Here is a 19,469-nt window from a genome sequence, read left to right as displayed (position 1 = left end):
CATGTCCAAGAATTTTCTCAAGTTTAAGAAGAGGATGTGGTAGATCCTCTTCGAGAGGCCATGGTATAGGTCATGATGGTGATAACTAGCAAAATAGGTTAAATTAGCAATTTGGTGAAATACAGGTTTCAAGAGGTCATGGAAACTTTAGAGGCAAGGGGAGCTCTAGAGGAAGAGGTGGATGGAAGAATAAGGTTCTGAAAAGTTTGCTATTGTTTTTCATTAGTCTAGCAAAACAAGTCATATTCCAGCCTATTGTTATGCTATGAAGGGTGATATCCATATTGGTAAATTGTGTTGAGATTTAAGCTCATGATCACCGTCAATGATTCTAAGTTGGCAGTTGTAGTCTTAAATTTCATCATCATCTGCCATGTGTGTCATAATAAATGAATCAAAGACATGACCTAGACTGTTATGTAGTGTGTGACTAGACTTTAGTCTAGCTTTTTTTTTTTTAATAATGAAGGTAAAGAACATGAGAATATTCTACTCTCTCTCTATGTGGGTTTCTCTCAATATCTATGCCTCTCTTTCTCCCCCTAAAACTTTGACATGGTACTAGAGCTATGAAGCATGAAACCTAGTGAGCCTATGAGCTTGGATTGTGGGAGCAGGAGTATGAATCTCTACAGGAAGACATTGGCAGTCGTAATAAATATTTGAAGGTTATATATCAGTGTTTTGTGAAGTCCATATTTTCTTGAGCCTATAGAGGCTTGATAGAAAGGATAAGTGACATATAATGGAGCTTGGGAGCTTGCTATAGTGGCTACCATGATAAGCATGCATTCAACATGACTATTACAGAATTGCACCCTGTTGATTCATTGCATGTACAACACATCTGTTATCATATACTAATGAAGCTTGAAGTATGGATATTGCGATTGGAATGATGATTGAAATTATGGAGCATCATTTGAAGCCTATTATTTAGCCTGTATGTCATTAATAAATGCTCAATAATCATCTCTTGAACAACAATAGATTTACTTCAACCTAGATCAACGTGAACTGCCCTTAAATTGTGCATGTTTTTATAGGTGAATGATGAACATATTTCAACTACAAAATTCTTGGATGATTTGGAATACTCAACTTCATGGGATGTTTGACAATGAGAACGAATTCAGTCACATGCATTTGGGCATGATTAGGAGGAGCTAAAACTTAGATCTGAAGATGAATTTTAAAAAAAGGTGCTATTTTGAATTAATCGCAGCTCATACTTGACTTCTTGAAGCTTAGTGAAGCTTGGTTGGTACCTCATTGGTACCCATAAATTATTGGATATTGCTCCATGAATGTAAGATGGTTTCTGGAATGCAATGAACTTTGAATGCTCAAATTTGAATTAGTTTATTGCTGGTTATGATAGAGTGGTGGCTATTTATAGCCTGTGAGAAGTGTATCTGATACTATTACTAGAAGATGGAACAAGCATTGATGCTTCTATGGCCATGTATTGACTCGCACATATTGCGATACATGTATAATATGGTTTGAGAATATTTTGAACTAAGAATACATTTGTTTTAGCAAAAGAATTCACTGCTCGTTATTTCAACTATCATTGAATGTTGAGACATAACTACATGAACTACATGTAGTCAGTTAGATCCACATGCAATGCTACTCTCCTAGATGTTAGGACAAATGGCTAGAGATGTTTAACATGATTCTATGCTGAGAGATCATTGGTTATTGTAGAGTTTTTACTACCATAAACTCTTGGACTAAAACTGGCCTAATTGAACAGTGACCTAACTATGCAACTTGAATGAAGTTTATGGAATTCTCATTTGAGAATTGATGTTTGCTACATTTTAGTTGAGCTGGGCTGAACTACATGCAAGGTAGTTACACATGTACATGAGTTTCTTGAATGTTATGCAATAATTTTTAGAAGTAAAAAGACACATTGGACTCTAGGGAGTCAGGAATTGACATGTTGCATAAAGCATTGAATACTTTTAGCTGCAAATATGGCAAATGCTACATGTACCGATAATATCACTCAAATTTTGGGAGAAAAGCTTAACAATAAAAACTTTGCTTTGTGGAAGTTCAAGATGCAAATTTTCTTGATTGGCAGAGGCTATTGGGATTTGTGTGTGGGGGCTGAAGCAGAACGTGAATTGCCTGAACAAAATCTCACTCATGATCAATGGAGAGCTCATCGACAGTGGTTGGAAGGACCAAAAAAAGTATTACATTGGTTCTCTTTATGCATTTCTAATGTGATGGCTATGCAAATTACAAGCTACCAGTTCCCAGAAGATGCTTGGGATATTCTCATGAAAAATTATGGTAATGTTACTCATGCAAGGAAGATACATATGAAGTGGTAGTTTAATAATATATCTAGATATGGCAGGAGCATTCAAGCTTATACGAGAGAGATAAAAACCATACTAGATTATCTTGCTACTACTGGTTCCAAAGTTTCAAAGGATGACATGATTGCAATTACATTGAATGGACTAGGCAAGGAGTACAAAGCATTTGATACTTCAATTTCTTTTAAAGCAGATCCCCCTGACTGGGATGAATTACTTGCATTACTACTACATGAGGAAGTCAAGCTTGGATTGAATACAAGTTTGACTATCTCTTAGAGCAGAGATACCATCTTTTACTCTAGTCAACGAGCTAGAGGTGGTAGAGCTCGTGGAGCTTTTTAAGTTCATGGGGACACTGAAATACATATGGACAACAACAATAGAATGCATGGCAAAGCTCGAATGCACAAGGACAATGAGGATCTAGAGCCTTTAGAGACAGTGAGAGATTACCTAGAGGCAGAGGTGGCTCTTGACAACCATATGAGCAATCTAACATGGATAAAAACTATTATTATTGTGGAAGATATGGACACATAGCAAAGGGCTATCATAAAAAGCAAGCATATATGAAGGATTTAAAAATATTCAAATGAGTTGGTGGAATTTTTTTAAAAAAATTTGAAATTGTTTTTTATTTTTATTGCTTTTTTAATGAATTTTGTTCAATTTTTAATGAATTTTGAATAATTTTTAATATTTGTACTTTATTTGCAATTTATTTTCTGCATTTCAACCAAGAAAATAAACCAAAAAATTTTCAATTTGGAAAAAGATTTTTTAGCTATTTTTTGTTTTTAAATTGAATTTTTATTACTTTTTTAGGAATTTTCAAAATTTTAGGTGTTTTCTCGAGTTTTTAATTAGGTTTTGAAATTAAAAATAGGTATACGGGGCTACGTATGAACAGCTGCATGGAAACGGTTGAGCACGCACCACCGCACGAAGAAGACCAGACGTGTCCTCGCGCGTGAACACCCACAAAGCAACGCACGAACACGCGATCACGTCGCGCCGCCCACGCGTTACTATTCCACAGGTCGCGTGTAGGTCCTGTGAACAAAGCGGGGTGGGAACGGGGGCTATGAGACTGCGGGGGGAAGGGGGAGGTGGGGGGCTTAGGAGGGGCATAGGAAGGGGGCTTAGAAGGGGGGTAGGAACAGGGGCTTAAGAAGGGGGGGGGGGGGGGGGGGGGGGGAACCAAATGTAGGGGTGGGGGTAAATTTAGGGGTGGGGCAAAATTAGGAGTGGGGGGTAAAGTTAGGGGTGGGGGGTGTAAAGTTGGCGGTGGGGGTCAAGTTTGGCAGGGGAGGTCAAATTTGGTAGGGGGGCCAAAGTTGGTGGGGGGCCAATTTTGATAAGGGGGTCAAATGTGGCAGGGAGGGCCAAATTTGGTAGGGGGTAAATTTGGGGGGAGGGGGGTCAAATGTGGCGGGGGGGCCAATGTAATGAAAGAGACCTAACTGTCCTAACTAAGGGGAAGCAGAGAGAGAAGGACTGCAAGAGAAGAGGGAGAGGAGAGAGAAAGGCAAGAAGAAGAGAGAAAAAGAGGGAAAAAGAAAGAAGAAGAAAAAGCCATGGAAGCTTGAGAAGGTGAAAAGAGAGTTTCTTGATAATTTCTGTGATGCCTCAAAATACCCTCTTACACCTTATATACCGTCAGTGTGACAAAAATGTTCCCATGCCATGTTCCCGTGATCCCCGTTCATTACAAACCATCCCGTCTCATAAAGTTTTTGTCCTCAAAAACAAGGGATGTGGTCATGTCCTGTAAGGGTATGCTGTAGGAAATCAACCATAACTTTGTGTGAGAAACTCCGAATGGGACACTTGAGGTGTCATTACGGAGCCCATGAGATGTACTTTCAACCCATGTGAGTGGGACGGGGCTGCAATTGGGTCAGGACCAAAACTGTTACAAAATAGAGGGCTGTCCAGGAATTACTAGTGTGCTATCCCAGATGGTATGGCTAGAGAAAAATAGCCATAACTTCCTCAAGGGAACTCCGATCGGGGCAACTAAGGTGTTGACACGGAGCCCTCGAGGTGTACTTTCAATCCATGTTTGGGGAATGGGGCTGAAAATGGACCAAGACCAAAACTGGTGCAAAACAGGTGGCTGTCTAGACGCAGACTACAGCCCAAAACAGGTGTCATGGTTAAGTTCCAGCCAATACGGCCTCCTTGAGGTGTAGAAATTCATTCAAGATAGATGCTGGGCGCCAAGATGCTTCCTCTATTGGTAGGCCTTGCCATTTGATCATGTATTCATGTATGGAACAGATGCGGAGTTGCTTTTCACGTTGCCCAATGATCGCTTCAGGAATATACTGGATAAGGCCCTCGTCATCTATGGGTGGTAGCTCCTCTACATGATCTTTGGGAGTGCCAATGAAAGGTTTCAATTGGCTCACATGAAAGACATCATGGATCTTACTAGTGGGAGGGAGTTGGAGACGGTAAGCCAAGTCCCCGAACTTCTTAATGATTTTGTAGGGCCCATAGTAACAGTGTGCCAACTTGTTGCAAGAACCGTCCTTTAGTGTAGCATAACGGGACTTGGGGACCTTGAGGAGTACCAATTCACCCTCTTGAAAGTCAAGGGAATCACAATACGGCCATGGATCCAAATGAGGCCGTTGTGGAGCTGATATTGGGAGTTGTCATCCATGACACCTCGCTGTAATTTCTGGAAAAGAGGGCTGAATTCAGCATCAAGCAAGTATGCCTCTTGGAGCTCTTCAATCCAATCATTGTGGAGTTCAGTGATGGATGAAACCTTGCATGCCCACATGCGAGAGAGTGCATCAACCACTACATTGTCCTTGCCATGGGTGTGGGTAATCTCAAAGTCATAATTTTGTAGGATAGCCACCCATCTACGTTGTTTGGGAGTGAGGTTGGCTATGTCAAAATTATTTGAGCACACGGTGGTCACTCTTCACCTTAAATCTACTGCCATACAAGTAGTGATGCCACTTTTTGATAGCATGAATGACTGCCAACATCTCCTGATCATAGACATGCAACTTTCTCTCTTTATTATCCAATTTTTGGCTCTCAAATGCTATTACCCCATGTTCTTGCAGCAAGACTGCACCAATACCCCGTCCACTAGCATCACACTGGATGGTAAAATCCTTTGAAAAGTCGGGGCATACGAGGATGGGGGCTGAAGTGACCGAGTCTTTCAGCTGCTGAAAACTGCGGTCAGCCAATTCATCCCATAGAAAAGCCTCTTTTTTCAGCCTGTCTGTTAACGGGACTGCAATTGTGGCATAATGGCGAATAAATCTCTGATAAAATGAGGAGAGACCAAGAAAACCACGCAAGGAGGTAGTGGTAGTGGGGGTGGGCCACTCCCGGACACATTGCACTTTCTTAGAATCAACTTGGATGCCTTTTTTACTAACAATGTGTCCCAAGTACTCAACCTCTATTTGCATGAAGACACACTTGCTTTCTTTGGCAAATAGCTAGTGCTCTCTTAGTACATCAAAGATTTGCCTGACATGCTTCAGATGCTCATGCAGTGACTTGCTGTAAATGAGTATATCATCAAAGAATACCAACACAAACTGGAAAAGCCGTGGCTGCAATATTTTGTTCATTAAGCTCTGAAACGTGGCAGGTGCATTACTGAGCCCAAATGGCATGACAAGGAAATGGTACAAGCCATGGTCAGTCCGAAAGGCTGTTTTGACTTCATCACCCATCCTCATTCTGATTTGGTGGTAATCAGATCGCAAATCAATCTTGGCGAAGTAGCGTGCTCCCTTGAGTTCATCAAGCAAGTCATCAATTTGAGGGATGGGGTATCTATTTTTTACGGTGATCTTATTGAGATCACGGTAGTCAATGCACAACCAGAAAGATCCGTCTTTTTTCTTAACCAATAGAACCAGGGAGGCATAAGGGGAAGACCTAGGCTCTATGAATCCCATTTCAGTGAGCTCCTTGACTTGCTTTGCTACTTGCTCTCTCTCACATTTAGAGAGTCGATATGGGGGTTTATTGATGGGCTTGGCATGGGGCTCCAAATCAATCGGGTGATCCACCGATCTCTGAGGGGGAAGGGTAGTGGGGGGCTGAAATAGGTCCTTATATTCAGCCAAAAGCGCTTTTAGTGCTGCATTTTGCTTCCCCAAGGTGTGTTGGTCATCATTATCCTTATGCAAGTGCAAGACAAAGATTTGAGAGCGTTTCTTGAATTCATTTTTGAGTTGTCTTGTTGTTATAAGCTGAAAATCTGCAATTTCTTTTATTTCCTACAAGTGTACAAGTTGCCCATGCATTACAAACTCCATACACAGCTGAGAGAAGTCCATAGAGATTTTTTCCAACTGCTAAAGCCAATCATATCCCAAAACAACATCCACAGGGCCCATATCAAGGGTAATTAAGTCCACCTTTGCTGTGTAATTTTCGGCCAGCATAAGAGACACTTGTGTGCATACATGGGAGCTCACTTCCTCATTTCCATTGGCCACTTGAACCCGAAGAGGTTGCTGTAATTCAGTGGGAACACATGTCAAACGGCCAAGAGTTGATTTATTCACAAAACTGTGCGTGCTGCCACTATCTATGAGAATGTATACACTCTTGCTATCAATGTTACCATGTACTCATAAGATGTTCGGGCTCCTAGAGCTGGTCCATGTATCCATGGAGATCGAGCAAGCTAATATAGTGGTGAATGAGGGGTGCCAAGGGTCATTCCCAAGCATGTCATCAATGGGGCAGCCACCGGGGTCAAAAAGGAACCCGTCCAGTGAGTCATAAAACTGATCGGTATCAAGATCCTCTTTATATTTAGCATTTTCAGCAAGTGTCTTCATGGGAGGGTTGTCATGCAAGTCCTCTTCTAACTTGTCACTATCTTCTAGCGCATACATGCTATTAAACTTGACAATGGCATTCTTAAAGGGGCATTTGGATGCATGATCAGTTGTGTACTTATCCCCGCATTTAAAGCACAAGTCTTTAGCTTTTTGATCCTTGACAACTTCAGGAGGAATGAATTTTTTACCGTTAGGACTGAAGCCATTCCGTGTCTTATTTTTAGCATACTTTGGGTCACTTTTGGAGGGCGGTGCTTTCCCAAAACTGCCATATTTCCTTTCAGCATTAAAAGTGGGGTAAGTAGGGATTTTGGGACTGCCATTCCCTGCATTGTTGCTGCAATAATTACTAGCATATGGGGGTTGCCTGATAGGGTATCTTTGATGTCCTGCAATGGGCTGCATGCCCTCATTGCGACGGTATTTTCAACCATAGCGTTCAGCCAATTCTATGGCTGCAAACAGGGTGGCTGGCTTTTGAGCCATTACATCAGCTAAGAGATGCGCATCTAGCCCATAAATGTATTTATGCAATTTGGCCTCATCACTGACTGCCTCAACATACATGGATAGGTTCATAAATTGGTTGGTGTACTCCCTCACGGTGAGGTTTCGCTGATCAAACTGACACCATTGCCTAGCCAAGCGTTCTTTTTCCACCATGGAGACAAAAACTTGGATCATATGCATCTTGAACTCTTCCCAATCACGAAACTACTGATTTTCTCTTTGAACGAATCTCCACCATGTGTGGGCAAAACCTTCTAAATGAAGGGAGGCAAAAATAATCTTCGCCTCATCGGTACGGGGGTAGATGAGAAAATAGGCTTCCAATTTAGAGGTCCATTCCTCTAGTTCAGTTGGGGATGAGGACTGCCCATTGAATTTAGTAAACACAATCTTGTCATGCAGCTCATTTGGGCCTTGCTGCCCATGAATGTCATGTGCTACATGCTGCCCATACATGCCTTGCTGTCCAATCCCCGGTTGTCCAAAATTTCCATGGGGGCCATGCTGCCCTTGCATTACATGAGGACCAAATTGCCCATTAGGACCTTGCTGTCCAAAATTTCCATGTTGCCCATTACCATATGCATGCTGCCCATTGATGCATGCTGCCCATTGCCATGTCCATGCTGCCCATGTACTTCGTGCATTCCATGTTGCCCAAGATTTGCATTAGAGCCATTTACCTGAGTGTGCAAATAGCTTCCGTTACGGGGGAGTTGGGGTACGAAGGATGGGCTTGAAGGATTCGTAACGGGGGAAGGAAGGAGGGGTTCATCATGTCGGGTGGCAGGCTCACCCGTCTCATAAGTGCTATGGGGAATGCCATGGGTACCACCGAGACCTTGTGGGCTACGCCCGATCTCCAAGGGGGGGAGGGCGGTTAGCCTCACGGGGAGGGACATACTCCTTGGGTCAATCCGAGGGGGGGCAATGGCGGGGATGAGGGTGCCCATGCGCTCTATGACTAAGTCCATCTTGGCCATCATCTCGGAATGACGGTGATCCTAGCGGGTTTCCATCTCCCTGTGGCGTTGCTCCATCTCTCGATGTCGTTCAGCATGATGGGTCTCATCTTGGCATAAGGTTTGGTTGAGCATAGATAAGCGGTCTAACTCGGGGGCACCCTCTTCAAATATATCTTCACGATCCTCCTGGGCTGAGCTAGGATCGTTCATTGAGGCACGGGAGTCCCTTATTTCGTGCTGAAAGTCCTCCTGGGCCTTTGCTTTACCCTTGTGGCCTGCCATCCCAAGTGTAGTCCACCAAACCCCTTGTTAGAGAAATGACAATATCTTGAGCTAGAAAGCTCTGATCGCCAAACTTTTTGATTCAAATGAAACCCTTGATCCCCTCTACAAGGATATGTAAAAATGTCTCTGACAGTAAATGATCAGGGCTTTGCTGTAATCACTTTTTGTGGGCTGACTGTGTAGGACTGCTGCCTATCCCACAGTACCTCTGGGCACAAAACTGAGTGTATCTCCCAAACCGTAGGGCGGAATGGAGAGATTTTTAGTTCAAATCGTAGGGTAGGATGCCCTCTTCGAATGAAGCTATAGAATCTGCACTCAATCACACAAGAAGGCTTTGCTGTAATCAACTTTTGTGGGCTGACTGTGTAGGGCTGCTGCCGGTCCCCCAGTACCTCTAGGCACAAAACTAAGTGTATCTCCCAAACCGTAGGGCGAAATGGGGAGATTTTTGGTTCAGATCGAAGGGGAGAATGCCCTCTTTGAATCAACCTATAGAGCTTGCACTCAATCACACAAGAAGGCTTTGTTGTAATCAACTTTTGTGGGCTAACTGTGTAGGACTAACTATCTACAATACCCTGCAAAGACTCCCTCAAGGAGCATACCTTGTCCCAATGGTGAGGGTCTTATCCCAAACATCCAGGGTCTCAACGGTGGTCCTTAATGCCACATGGAGCCATACATCCTTTGCATCCATAGTTCTGTTTTGCTGAGACCATTTCCATGACTACATACCCTGCCCTTCTTGCATGCATCCACCATACATTACCAAGTGATTCATGACATTACCAATGCATGTAGGGGGCTGTAGACTCAAGTGATCAGGGCTCGAGCTATTCCATCAAATGTGCCTGCACCTGCAATAATTCTTTGGGCTCCGGATCACCGAGAGGTGGGCAAAGTTCCCCCCGGGCCAGGTTGTGCACCCCTTTAGGGTCTTTGATGGCAAGGGGGGTCACCCCTCTTTTGTCTTGCCACCTCGCCCGGCATCGGGCTTTTCCTCACCCGGAATATACATGGCAGGCATTTATTATTAAGCAACCAGCATGATATGCATTTACAAATTGAAGATTGGGCTTTTCATGATATGCATGATCAATAAGGAAATGGGATTGGGAAGGGGATTACCTCTGCAATTCAGTGACTCACTGATTGCATAACTTACCCTTCTTACAATTTTTATCAATAGAAACAAGAGCACGGTTAAGGATTAGAGTAAAATCTTGATGAATGGGAAAGAGATTAAAGATTATCCAGTTATGCATGCATTCCCAGGGTGTGGATTGAGGTGGGAATCCCATTGGCAATCATTGACCCAAGCATTTCTTCCATCTCTCTCATCAAGTGGCTGAGCTCAACAAATGGATGTAAAAGAGAGAGGAAGAACTGATTGACATACCTTGTTTTGGGTGATGTAGTTTTTTTCAAGCCTACAAAACACGATGAGGTGGTGCAAGGTCATGCCAATAGCAAGCTAAGGCCCTTGACTATGAAGAGGTGCATATATAAATTGTGGAAATGGGAGATAAGAATCAACATAAGCAACATCTCCCAGATGTGCCCATTGTTGATGTTGTTGGATAGCCATCTAATGGAGTGTGTTGGCCTGCATCTCTCCACCAACAACATAATCTCCCTATCCTCACAAGATCCCCAACATCTTCATGGTCAAGCCTATTTTGATATCATCTTACATTTTTGTAATCTCCTTAAATCCCCCGATGATATGATGCAATCATTACAATCCCACAACGCATGCTACACACCCAAGATGCAAATCTTGATTTTCTTCTCTTCCTCTCTACAACCCATGTACCTACACACCAGGTCTTCTACTTAGTGTTGGATATACAAAGCAACGCGCTATGCCCTCACATGAAGTTGTATGGCTATTTTGCATGATGCATTTTGCACAATTATAACTTCTATACTGTGGCTCAATTGCAACCATCTTCATGCCCTTAATGATGCTCACTTCTCATATGTTGTCTTTGTAAGTTTGCAATTATTGTAGTCCCACATATATCATTTGTATTCCTTTCCTTTCCATACTCTACTAGATTATCATCATCAACAAGATATGATAACCGCACCATCTTGTAAACTTTTGAGAATACAACATTCAAATGCCATTGCCTCCTCTTTCACCTCATTCTCAAGCTTGCAAGAAATTGACCGTTACCTCATTGTAAGGATATGGACTAAGTGCTGCGTCTTCACAAATACCCATGCATACAATAGGAATAATATTCTAGACTAGGAGGGTTTTTCTAGTTCTACCAATAAATTTGAAGGATGGTTTTGACAAGTTGAACCTCCAACCGTGAACCACTAAGGAGGTTCTAACCAAAAATGTCTTGAGGCTCCTCCAACCACAAAGCAGATAGCTAATAACACTAATTGCATCAATTTATATCCATGTGAATCTTGCAAGAGAAGATATCAGAAATGTGACACAAACTCAAACTAACGATGATATGGGCAATATTGTCGCAAAGCTCTCAAGTCCTAGAAACCATTCATGCCATGAGTGCTCAACTCATTGACCTTGCCAAGAGGATGTACTTATTTGAACTTGAAAAACAATTTAAAGGCTTAAATAAGAGACCAAGGTAACATACAATGCATGACGTGGCAAACTAATAAAGCGTAAAATAATAAGAAATAGTTGCATACAAGGATTGTATGACAAGCTAATCAAAAGCTTAATAAGGCCAAACCATACGTATCTCAAGAGATGAAAGGTGTCTAAGTCCCATGTATCAAGAAACACATCTCTTCTTATGCTATAAGATAAGAATTGCCCATGCAATATGACCCACCTCGCATGAAGCATATGTTTGATTCTTTGTTCAAATCCTAGAAAGAGTCTCTAATGCGATATATCTCATGTCTCAATGCATAGTTAGTGCTAGAGCTAAATATAAATTATTGAACTTCCATGCATGAAATATGGCAAGTGCATGTAGTTGCATTTATACCATACATATTCTGTGATGAAGAGGTGATACAATTTCTCTTAAGTCTCTATAAACACAATGTATGTGTCTTTTCCCATATCCAAGATGAATGACTATCCAAGCTTAATCACTTGTACTTAATGTCCTAATGCAAGGACCTAAGCCTTTTTTTGTTGTCATTCAAAGCTCACTTGGTGAATTCCAATGAATAAACAATGCCGCCATAATAAAGCATAAACTAACAAGAAATAGTTACATACAAGGATTGTATGACGAGCTAATCAAAAGGTTAATAAGGCCAAACCATACCTATCTCAAGAGATGAAAGGTGTCTAAGCCCCATGCATCAAGAAATGCATCTCTTCTTACACTGTCTGAATTGCCCATGCAATATGACCCCTCCCCCATGAAGCATATGTTTGCTTCTTTGTCGTCCAAATCCTAGAAAGTCTCTAATGCGATATATTTCATGTCACAATGCATAGTTGGTGCTAGAGCTGAATATAGATTACTGTATTTCCATGGATGAAAATATGGTGAGTGCATGCAACTACATTTGTACCATACATATTGTGTGATGAAGAGGTGATACAATTTCTCTTAAGTCTCTATAAATACAATGTATGTGTCTTTTGCCCATATCCAAGGTGAATGACTATCCAAGCTTAATCACTTGTACTTAATGTCCCAATGCAAGGACCTAAACCTTTTTTTTGTTGTCATTCAAAGCTCGCTTAGTGAATTCCAATGAAAAAAGAATGCCACCATAATAAAGCGTAAAATAACAAGAAATAGTTGCATACAAGGATTGAATGACGAGCCAATCAAAAGGTTAATAAGGCCAAACCATACCTATCTCGAGAGGTGAAAGGTGTCTCACTCCCATGCATCCCATGAAGCATATGTTTGTTTCTTTGTCCAAATCCGAGAAAGAGTCTCTCATGCGATATATCTCGTGTCTCAATGCATAGTTGGTGTTAGAGCTGAATATAAATTACTATATTTCCATGGATGAAAATATGGTGAGTGCATGCAGCTGCATTAGTACCATACATATTGTGTGATGAAGAGGTGATACAATTTCTCTTAAGTCTAATACAATGTATGCGTCTTTGCCCATATCCAAGGTGAATGACTATCCAAGCTTAATCACTTGTACTTAATGTCCTAATGCAAGGACCTAAGCCTTTTTTTGTTGTCATTCAAAGCTTACTCACATGTACTTAATATCCTAATGCAAGGACCATTCAAAACTCACTTGGTGAATTCCAATTTAAAAACAATGCCGCCAATGAGTAATAGGTTCCTTTCACCACTTTGATAAAGCTAGTTAGTGATTGGTCTAAGAGAACAAAGAAAGCATTCCAATGGTCCACAGAATAAGGGGGGAAAACGTTAGTATAGTCTCATTGATCGTGGTAAATTGATGCAAACCATCATGCTCAGTGTCAGTGTTAAGACCTGTTTTATATGGATTTGTAAAGCATTATAAATCAAACGAAATATTTGGGTTCTATTTTCCTTTTTTGCCTCAACAGAAAACCATAGTTAAGAATAACAACTAAGACTATGCTTACTCCGAACTAACAAATTACTCAAAAGCTATAATCAATTCTCTACGATGTCCATCATCAGATTGGGAAGAGGGCTTTCTTCCTAATTGTTGCAAAAGAAGATGAGAGAGGTGACAAGTTAACAATGTAATCTCGATATAGTAATCTCAATAATGCACATAATTGCAAGGGCTGGCCAAAAGTAAGCATGACCCTAAATATAGTTATTGCTTCAACAAGATATAAAAGAGGATGACAGAACGAGGAATTTCCAGACATACAGGCACTCTATCCAAGTCAAAAACTCAATACATGCAGTAGGTGTACTTCACAGAAAATATCAGTGAGAGAAATGATTATGATTATATGTCTTGTTATTAGGATTATTGTACAGTTGGGAGTTCGGACTTGAAATATGGCTATTTGACTGCGTAACTCCAAGCATTGCATTCAATCCAATCAAATGCTATTGGCCCAAGTAACTGATGAGGAATACCAAATGATTCAACTAATGTCAAGGCATGTGGTCGTACTTCAGCGCAGAGAAGCACGATCTCCTGTTGTATGGCCATGCATTGCTCACGGAATAAATATTGATTTCTGCAAAAGCAAACAAGCTAAACCATTCAGAAAGAATCCTAACTGGTTGGAAACTGTACTAAAACTTTTGGAGTACAATGACAACCATTCAGAAGTTTTTTAAACCGTTAGTCTTTCAATGGGACAAGCTTACATGCAAACATGTGTACTTCTGTACCTTCCATCTTGCATATTCTTGTAGGAATGAACAAGCTTGATGTCCAAAGACATGTCGATGCAAATAACAGATACTAATATTTCTATGTAGTAATGAGTGCATAGAGAATAGACACTAATATTTCTATGTAGTGATGAGTGCATAGAGAATAGACTGAGGCTCAGGCTGTGTGCACTGGGGATGTGGATGTGAATAATGGATGTGTTTCTTTGAGGTAATGAGAGAGTAGAATGCTATTGTCAGAAATGTGAAGCTCATGGTCTGGATCCAGCAATACCGAGGTTCTAGTTTAAAAATGTTGCAAACAAAGAAACACGACAGTAGTCTCACAAAAATTTCATGTCTTGGCTTCTTATCTTCTTACCAGCCTAGTCACACATAATGGACCATAGATTGGAGTCGGTCAGATCCACTATGGATTTGACAATCTCACTAGACAAGCTCAATTTTAATCTTTTTGCCTGTGAATATGCTCTCAAGAAGTTCTAGAAACCCTGTAGTCTCTTAACCGCATCAGTGACTTCAATGTTATGATTTCTGGTCCTTATGGAAGTGCTTTATCTGAAGTGAACCAGGCCACAACAGAGACTACTCCACAAATATTACATCCACAATAAGTGCCGCTCATATGGTGGAGGCTCAAGGTATGGTCCTTAAGATTTATTACTCGTCCACTGATAGGCTTTGTTGCAGCATGTACATGTACAGCTCATTCATAAAAGCATCAAATAGGAGTGGAGAATCAACAAGATAACTTCAGTTTGATGTTCTGTTGCCAGCAGGAACACAAAAATGTGACCCACAGGTTCCTCAGCTGATGTTCACAACTAAGAATTGCAGTTGTGCATTGATTTAATGCTAATGCAGCTAGATTTTTTTCATATTGTGTTCAACACTTTAATGTACAAATTGACAGGCAGATACACAGATTTTTTTTAGTTGTGAAGGAGGAGTTCATTCTTGTATCCAGATTGATTTTGCCCCTGGTTATCATGGGAACTCAACCTACAGTCATGAAGGAAGAGCTTTAAAGGCCTATGTTTTTACTACAAGTTTTCTGTTTCATCAGTCATCTTATTATGTGGGAATATTGGCACATTTTTAGCACTTGTTCAAGGTGGAATGCAATACCTTCCAAGAAGGTAAAGTATTTTGGCAATCCTCCAGAACACTACTGTTAGGGAGAGAAGAATCTACTTGAAGTCAAATCAAAATAGCTTCTGAAAGTTCTACAAAAGCATTGGTCTATTGTTTGAAGACTTTGTAAAACCTCTCGACAACTTGGAAAAACACCATCTTTTAGTTGCAACTAGTAATACAATTGGCAGAGCTCCTGTTGACTGCATAATTTGAACAAGAAAGCAGCATATCACGTATTACCTTAGAAAAACTGGATTGCCATCAATGCAACTAAGCACATAGAGAGATCTCAACTTCCCCAAAAGAAGCTGTAAACAGAAAAACTTGTAAAGATTAGCACAGTGCTGGCCCTGCCTGTTTAAAATCTTGGTTGGATTCTTTTTAGGCACCAATAGGCAAGCACCACCCCCAAATGCCAACAATGCAAACCTTCATAAGGTCATCTGATGCAGTGGTCTCTGCCCGTATGCATGCTTCCAATGCAGCCTTTTCAGAGAAAGCCTGGCCCAAATCCCCAGCAGTTTGATAGCTCTGCAGATAATGAAGTAATGATGAATCAAAGTTCCTCACATAAATCACAACTAGACTTTCATTTCATTAAAGGTTTATATAGGATAATATCAGATGATTTTTCTTTCACATCTTTGTGAATTGTGCCCATCAAATCAATATGCCCTGCCAGAGTTTGAAGGATGGAGTGTTAAGAGGGTCAGCTTCTGTATGGTTGGACAGGCAGACAGCCCGGCAAGCACGCAACAGGCAGTTTAGAAATCGGTGGGCAGGCACAGTTGGACAGGAGCACGGAAAGGGGCAATGGGCAGGTTGGACAGCTGAAAGACAACCTTGCTGGTGTGATCACCTATAACTAGGTTGCAAGCATCATTGTCCAGTACACATTCTATCTAAAAGATTTGTGAGGTCTTTTGATCGCCATACATCTGGTGCTCACACTTGTACATATTCTGCTTCAAATTTCAGTATTCAGCATTGATCTTCTTCATACTCTCTCTCTCTCTTGCATTCAACACTTCATCTCGGCCCGTGCATTGGCTTTTGCATCACTGCACTCTAACATGGTATTAGAGCAATGGGCTATAGGAAAGTTGGACAGATCCGAAGAGCAGTTTCAGCTTGCAACGAGGAGCTGCATTTCCAGTGTTTGAGTGTGAGCAGGAGGGCTGCTCATCAAGCTACAGTTGAAGTGGGCTAAAGAACGTGTCATTTGCTGATTAGGAGGGCTAGTTGGACCTGTGCGACATTGAAGGCATGTAGACCTGATTGTGAGAAGGGATAAGCAAGAGAACTGTTGACAAGGCTATGGTTTTAGCTTTCAGAGCAGATTGTGTTCCCATCACGTCTAGCAATGAAGATGACTCAGTAATCAAGGGGAGGAAGTCTGCGTCTTCCAAGTCAAAGGGGAACTACCCGAGAAGTGCAACAAATTCAAGGTGGAAGAAGGATATCTTGTGTTTGTGCTTTATGTGGATGATCTCATTTTGATAGGTGACCATGCCCAGATAAGATATGGCAAACTGAGAGGGGGATCTTTCTCTCCCAACAGAAATATGTGCATGAGCTCGACTACTTTTGAGATGATGGAGTGCCAAACCATTTCTACTCCCATGGATCCAAATTGGAAGGCTTCCGCTCATGTTGATTCGCCAACAGAAAATGCCTCCAAATATCCACAATTGATTGGATTGTTCATTTGGCTTTTGAATACTAGGATTGACTTGTGATTTCCAGCTGGTTTGCTTGCAAGATTTGTGCATGAGTCCAAGAAGGTTCATTGGCGGGCTGCCTTTAGGATACTGCAATTTCTGAAGGGGACCTCCGATCTTGTGCAGGTGGTTCGGTTTTGATGTTACGAGGCCAGACAAACTCAAACTCGGACAGGCTACTATTTTCTTCTAGGTACAAATGCAATTTCTTGGAGTAGCAAGAGGTAGCCTACATTTTCCCTTTCTTCCACAAAGACTGAGTACCACGACAACACGCCACTATTTTCTTCTCGGTACAAGTGCAATTTCTTGGAGTAGCAAGAAGTAGCCTACATTTTCCCTTTCTTCCACAAAGACTGAGTACCAAATGACTTGTTCTACCACTTGTAAGACCATTTGGCCTCGAAGGCTGTTGGAGGAGCTTGGCTATTCATAGACAAGGGCTATCACACTACTATGCAACAGCAAGAGTTCCATAGCCTTGACACGGAATCCTATATTTCATGTGAGGACGAAGCATACCGAGATAAAATATCACCTCATTCGTGACAAGATCTTGGACAGGACCATTGATCCAAAGTATCGTAAGACATGTATTATGTGGCAGATTTGTTTATCAAGGCACTTCTCATAACACTCTTCATCAGCATTCCAAATCCCTCAGCCTTATGCCGCATCCAGAATCTGAGAGGGGTAATTAGAGGTTCAGTCACCTCCTGGACAAGCACTGACATGGTCAGGGGAGATAAGGGCAGTTTATGCAGCATCACCATGTACAAGAGCAATTTGGGCAGCAGTTTTGGGCAATCACGAGGTTTAGGCAGCGATCAGGGCAGGCCGTCCAGAGCAGGCAGAACAGGCAGGTCGGGCAGCAATGCCACGTGGCAGGCAGCTGCAGGTGCAGCATTTATGACCAGTTGGCCAGTTCTGGTCAGCCAGTTTTAGACAGGCCGATCTGATTGTTTTTTGTATCATTTTTGCCCTGTTTAGGGCAGGCCTGCCCCCAGTCACACTCACTTGTGTTTTGTGCAAATTGAGAGAGAGTTTTCCGGCTGGATATTCCTCACAGCCTTTTGTACATAGTGCCTTTTGTATTCAACATACATTCACTGCAGTCTTCAGTGTTCTCCTCTCTCTCTCTCTCTCTCTCTCTCTCTCTCACTCTCTCAAGTTTTTATTTTCTCTCTCCCGTCTCCTTCTCTCTCCAAAATTTTTTATCCTCTTCCCAAATTTTATACTCTCTCTCTCTCTCTCTCTCTCTCTCTCTCTCTCTCTCTTTCAGTCCAATCATGCACTTCTGCATTCGCTGCACTCTGACAGTAAATACCTCCCACAACCTAGGATAAGAATGCTACCACTAATGTGCCAATAAAGGGTTGGAAGGATGCACTTAGACAAGAAATTAATGAAGGAAGCTAGTTTCATGTGTCAAACTGCAGTAGTATAAACCGCTTAGAAAACTAAAATGAACAATTTTCTTTTACAAGTTAAAGCAACTATTCATTGGTGCACTATTGTTTTGATACTAGTGGTCATATCATGGGTACCTATACCCTAATTTGTGGACAGCCTCTTTACCTATCTTGTCATAGGACAACTCCTTCATTTTTGTTTATTAAAGGAGGGAGCATGGCCATAGTCATTCATATACTTGCAAATTCTTGGTGGGGGGAGATAGAGCCTATGCAATGTGTAAGCTAGCGCTCAACCATTGTACTCTTGATTCTCATTGTTGATTTCTATTCGCAATTTCATTTCATGCAACCTCTTTCATCAATCTTTCATTATTCCACTGCGTGTTGCGCACTTCTAACATGATATCTGTTGTTTCAAGTATTCTGACAGAGATATGCTCCTGTGTGTGTTTTAGAAAGTTGCATGTGTGGCAAGTCTATGAGTTGTGCACTTGGTAATGTCTGCCTGCGTTTCCTTCACTATTGTATTAGCTGTTGCATGTGACATTACCTAACATTGGGCTTGAGTTTTGACTAGCAATGGTATTTGTGCTATCATTGATTCTACATTTGTTGTCGTAGCTTCTCTCTCTCTATTGGCAGTAGGCTCTATTCATATCGTGTGCTGATGTTGGTGGCCGATTATGGCATTGACCTTCTACTTGTATTTTTCTGACTTCCTTGAGCTAGAAGCTCGTATGATGGTTGTCAAACACTACATTCCACACATTACTTGTCATCATTGTCTACCTATGTTGACACATTTCTCAAAGTTCCCACGTACTTGTTTTTCTCTTGAGAGTTCATCTGAAATGTTTGAAGGTTGTTGATTAAAGAGCTCTTTCATGTTTGCACAATGGAGTTTTGTGCAAGCATTCACACTCCCTTTGCTCTCTCTCCCAACCAAACTAACCTAAGAGTAATTATCCTTTCTC

General features: G+C 41.5%; 1 protein-coding gene across 8 annotated transcripts in view; it reads right to left on the bottom strand.

Annotated features, from left to right (window-relative positions):
• Window positions 1-13,789: 13,789 nt before the first annotated feature.
• Window positions 13,790-19,469, bottom strand: part of LOC148033368 (acyl-coenzyme A oxidase 3, peroxisomal-like) — a 39,156-nt gene continuing 33,476 nt past the window's right edge. For 5 of the 8 annotated variants that reach the window (XM_087681278.1, XM_087681275.1, XM_087681277.1 and 2 more), the window contains 3 exons: window positions 15,789-15,890; window positions 15,600-15,667; window positions 13,790-14,062 (listed from right to left, as the gene is read on the bottom strand). In XM_087681278.1, coding sequence (XP_087537404.1) covers window positions 13,882-14,062; window positions 15,600-15,667; window positions 15,789-15,890 — 351 coding nt within the window. In that variant the 3' untranslated portion in view covers window positions 13,790-13,881. Of the gene's footprint in view, window positions 14,063-15,596; window positions 15,668-15,785; window positions 15,891-19,469 lie in introns of those variants that run through there. The other 3 variants (XR_015691303.1, XR_015691304.1, XR_015691305.1) reach the window with 3 other exon arrangements.

This window comes from Lygodium microphyllum, chromosome 7 (genome assembly GCF_053477565.2).
Source record: "Lygodium microphyllum isolate KBCC chromosome 7, Lygodium_microphyllum_v1.1.10, whole genome shotgun sequence".
Lineage (NCBI taxonomy): Eukaryota > Viridiplantae > Streptophyta > Polypodiopsida > Schizaeales > Lygodiaceae > Lygodium > Lygodium microphyllum.
This window is presented reverse-complemented; position numbering and strand designations above follow the sequence as displayed.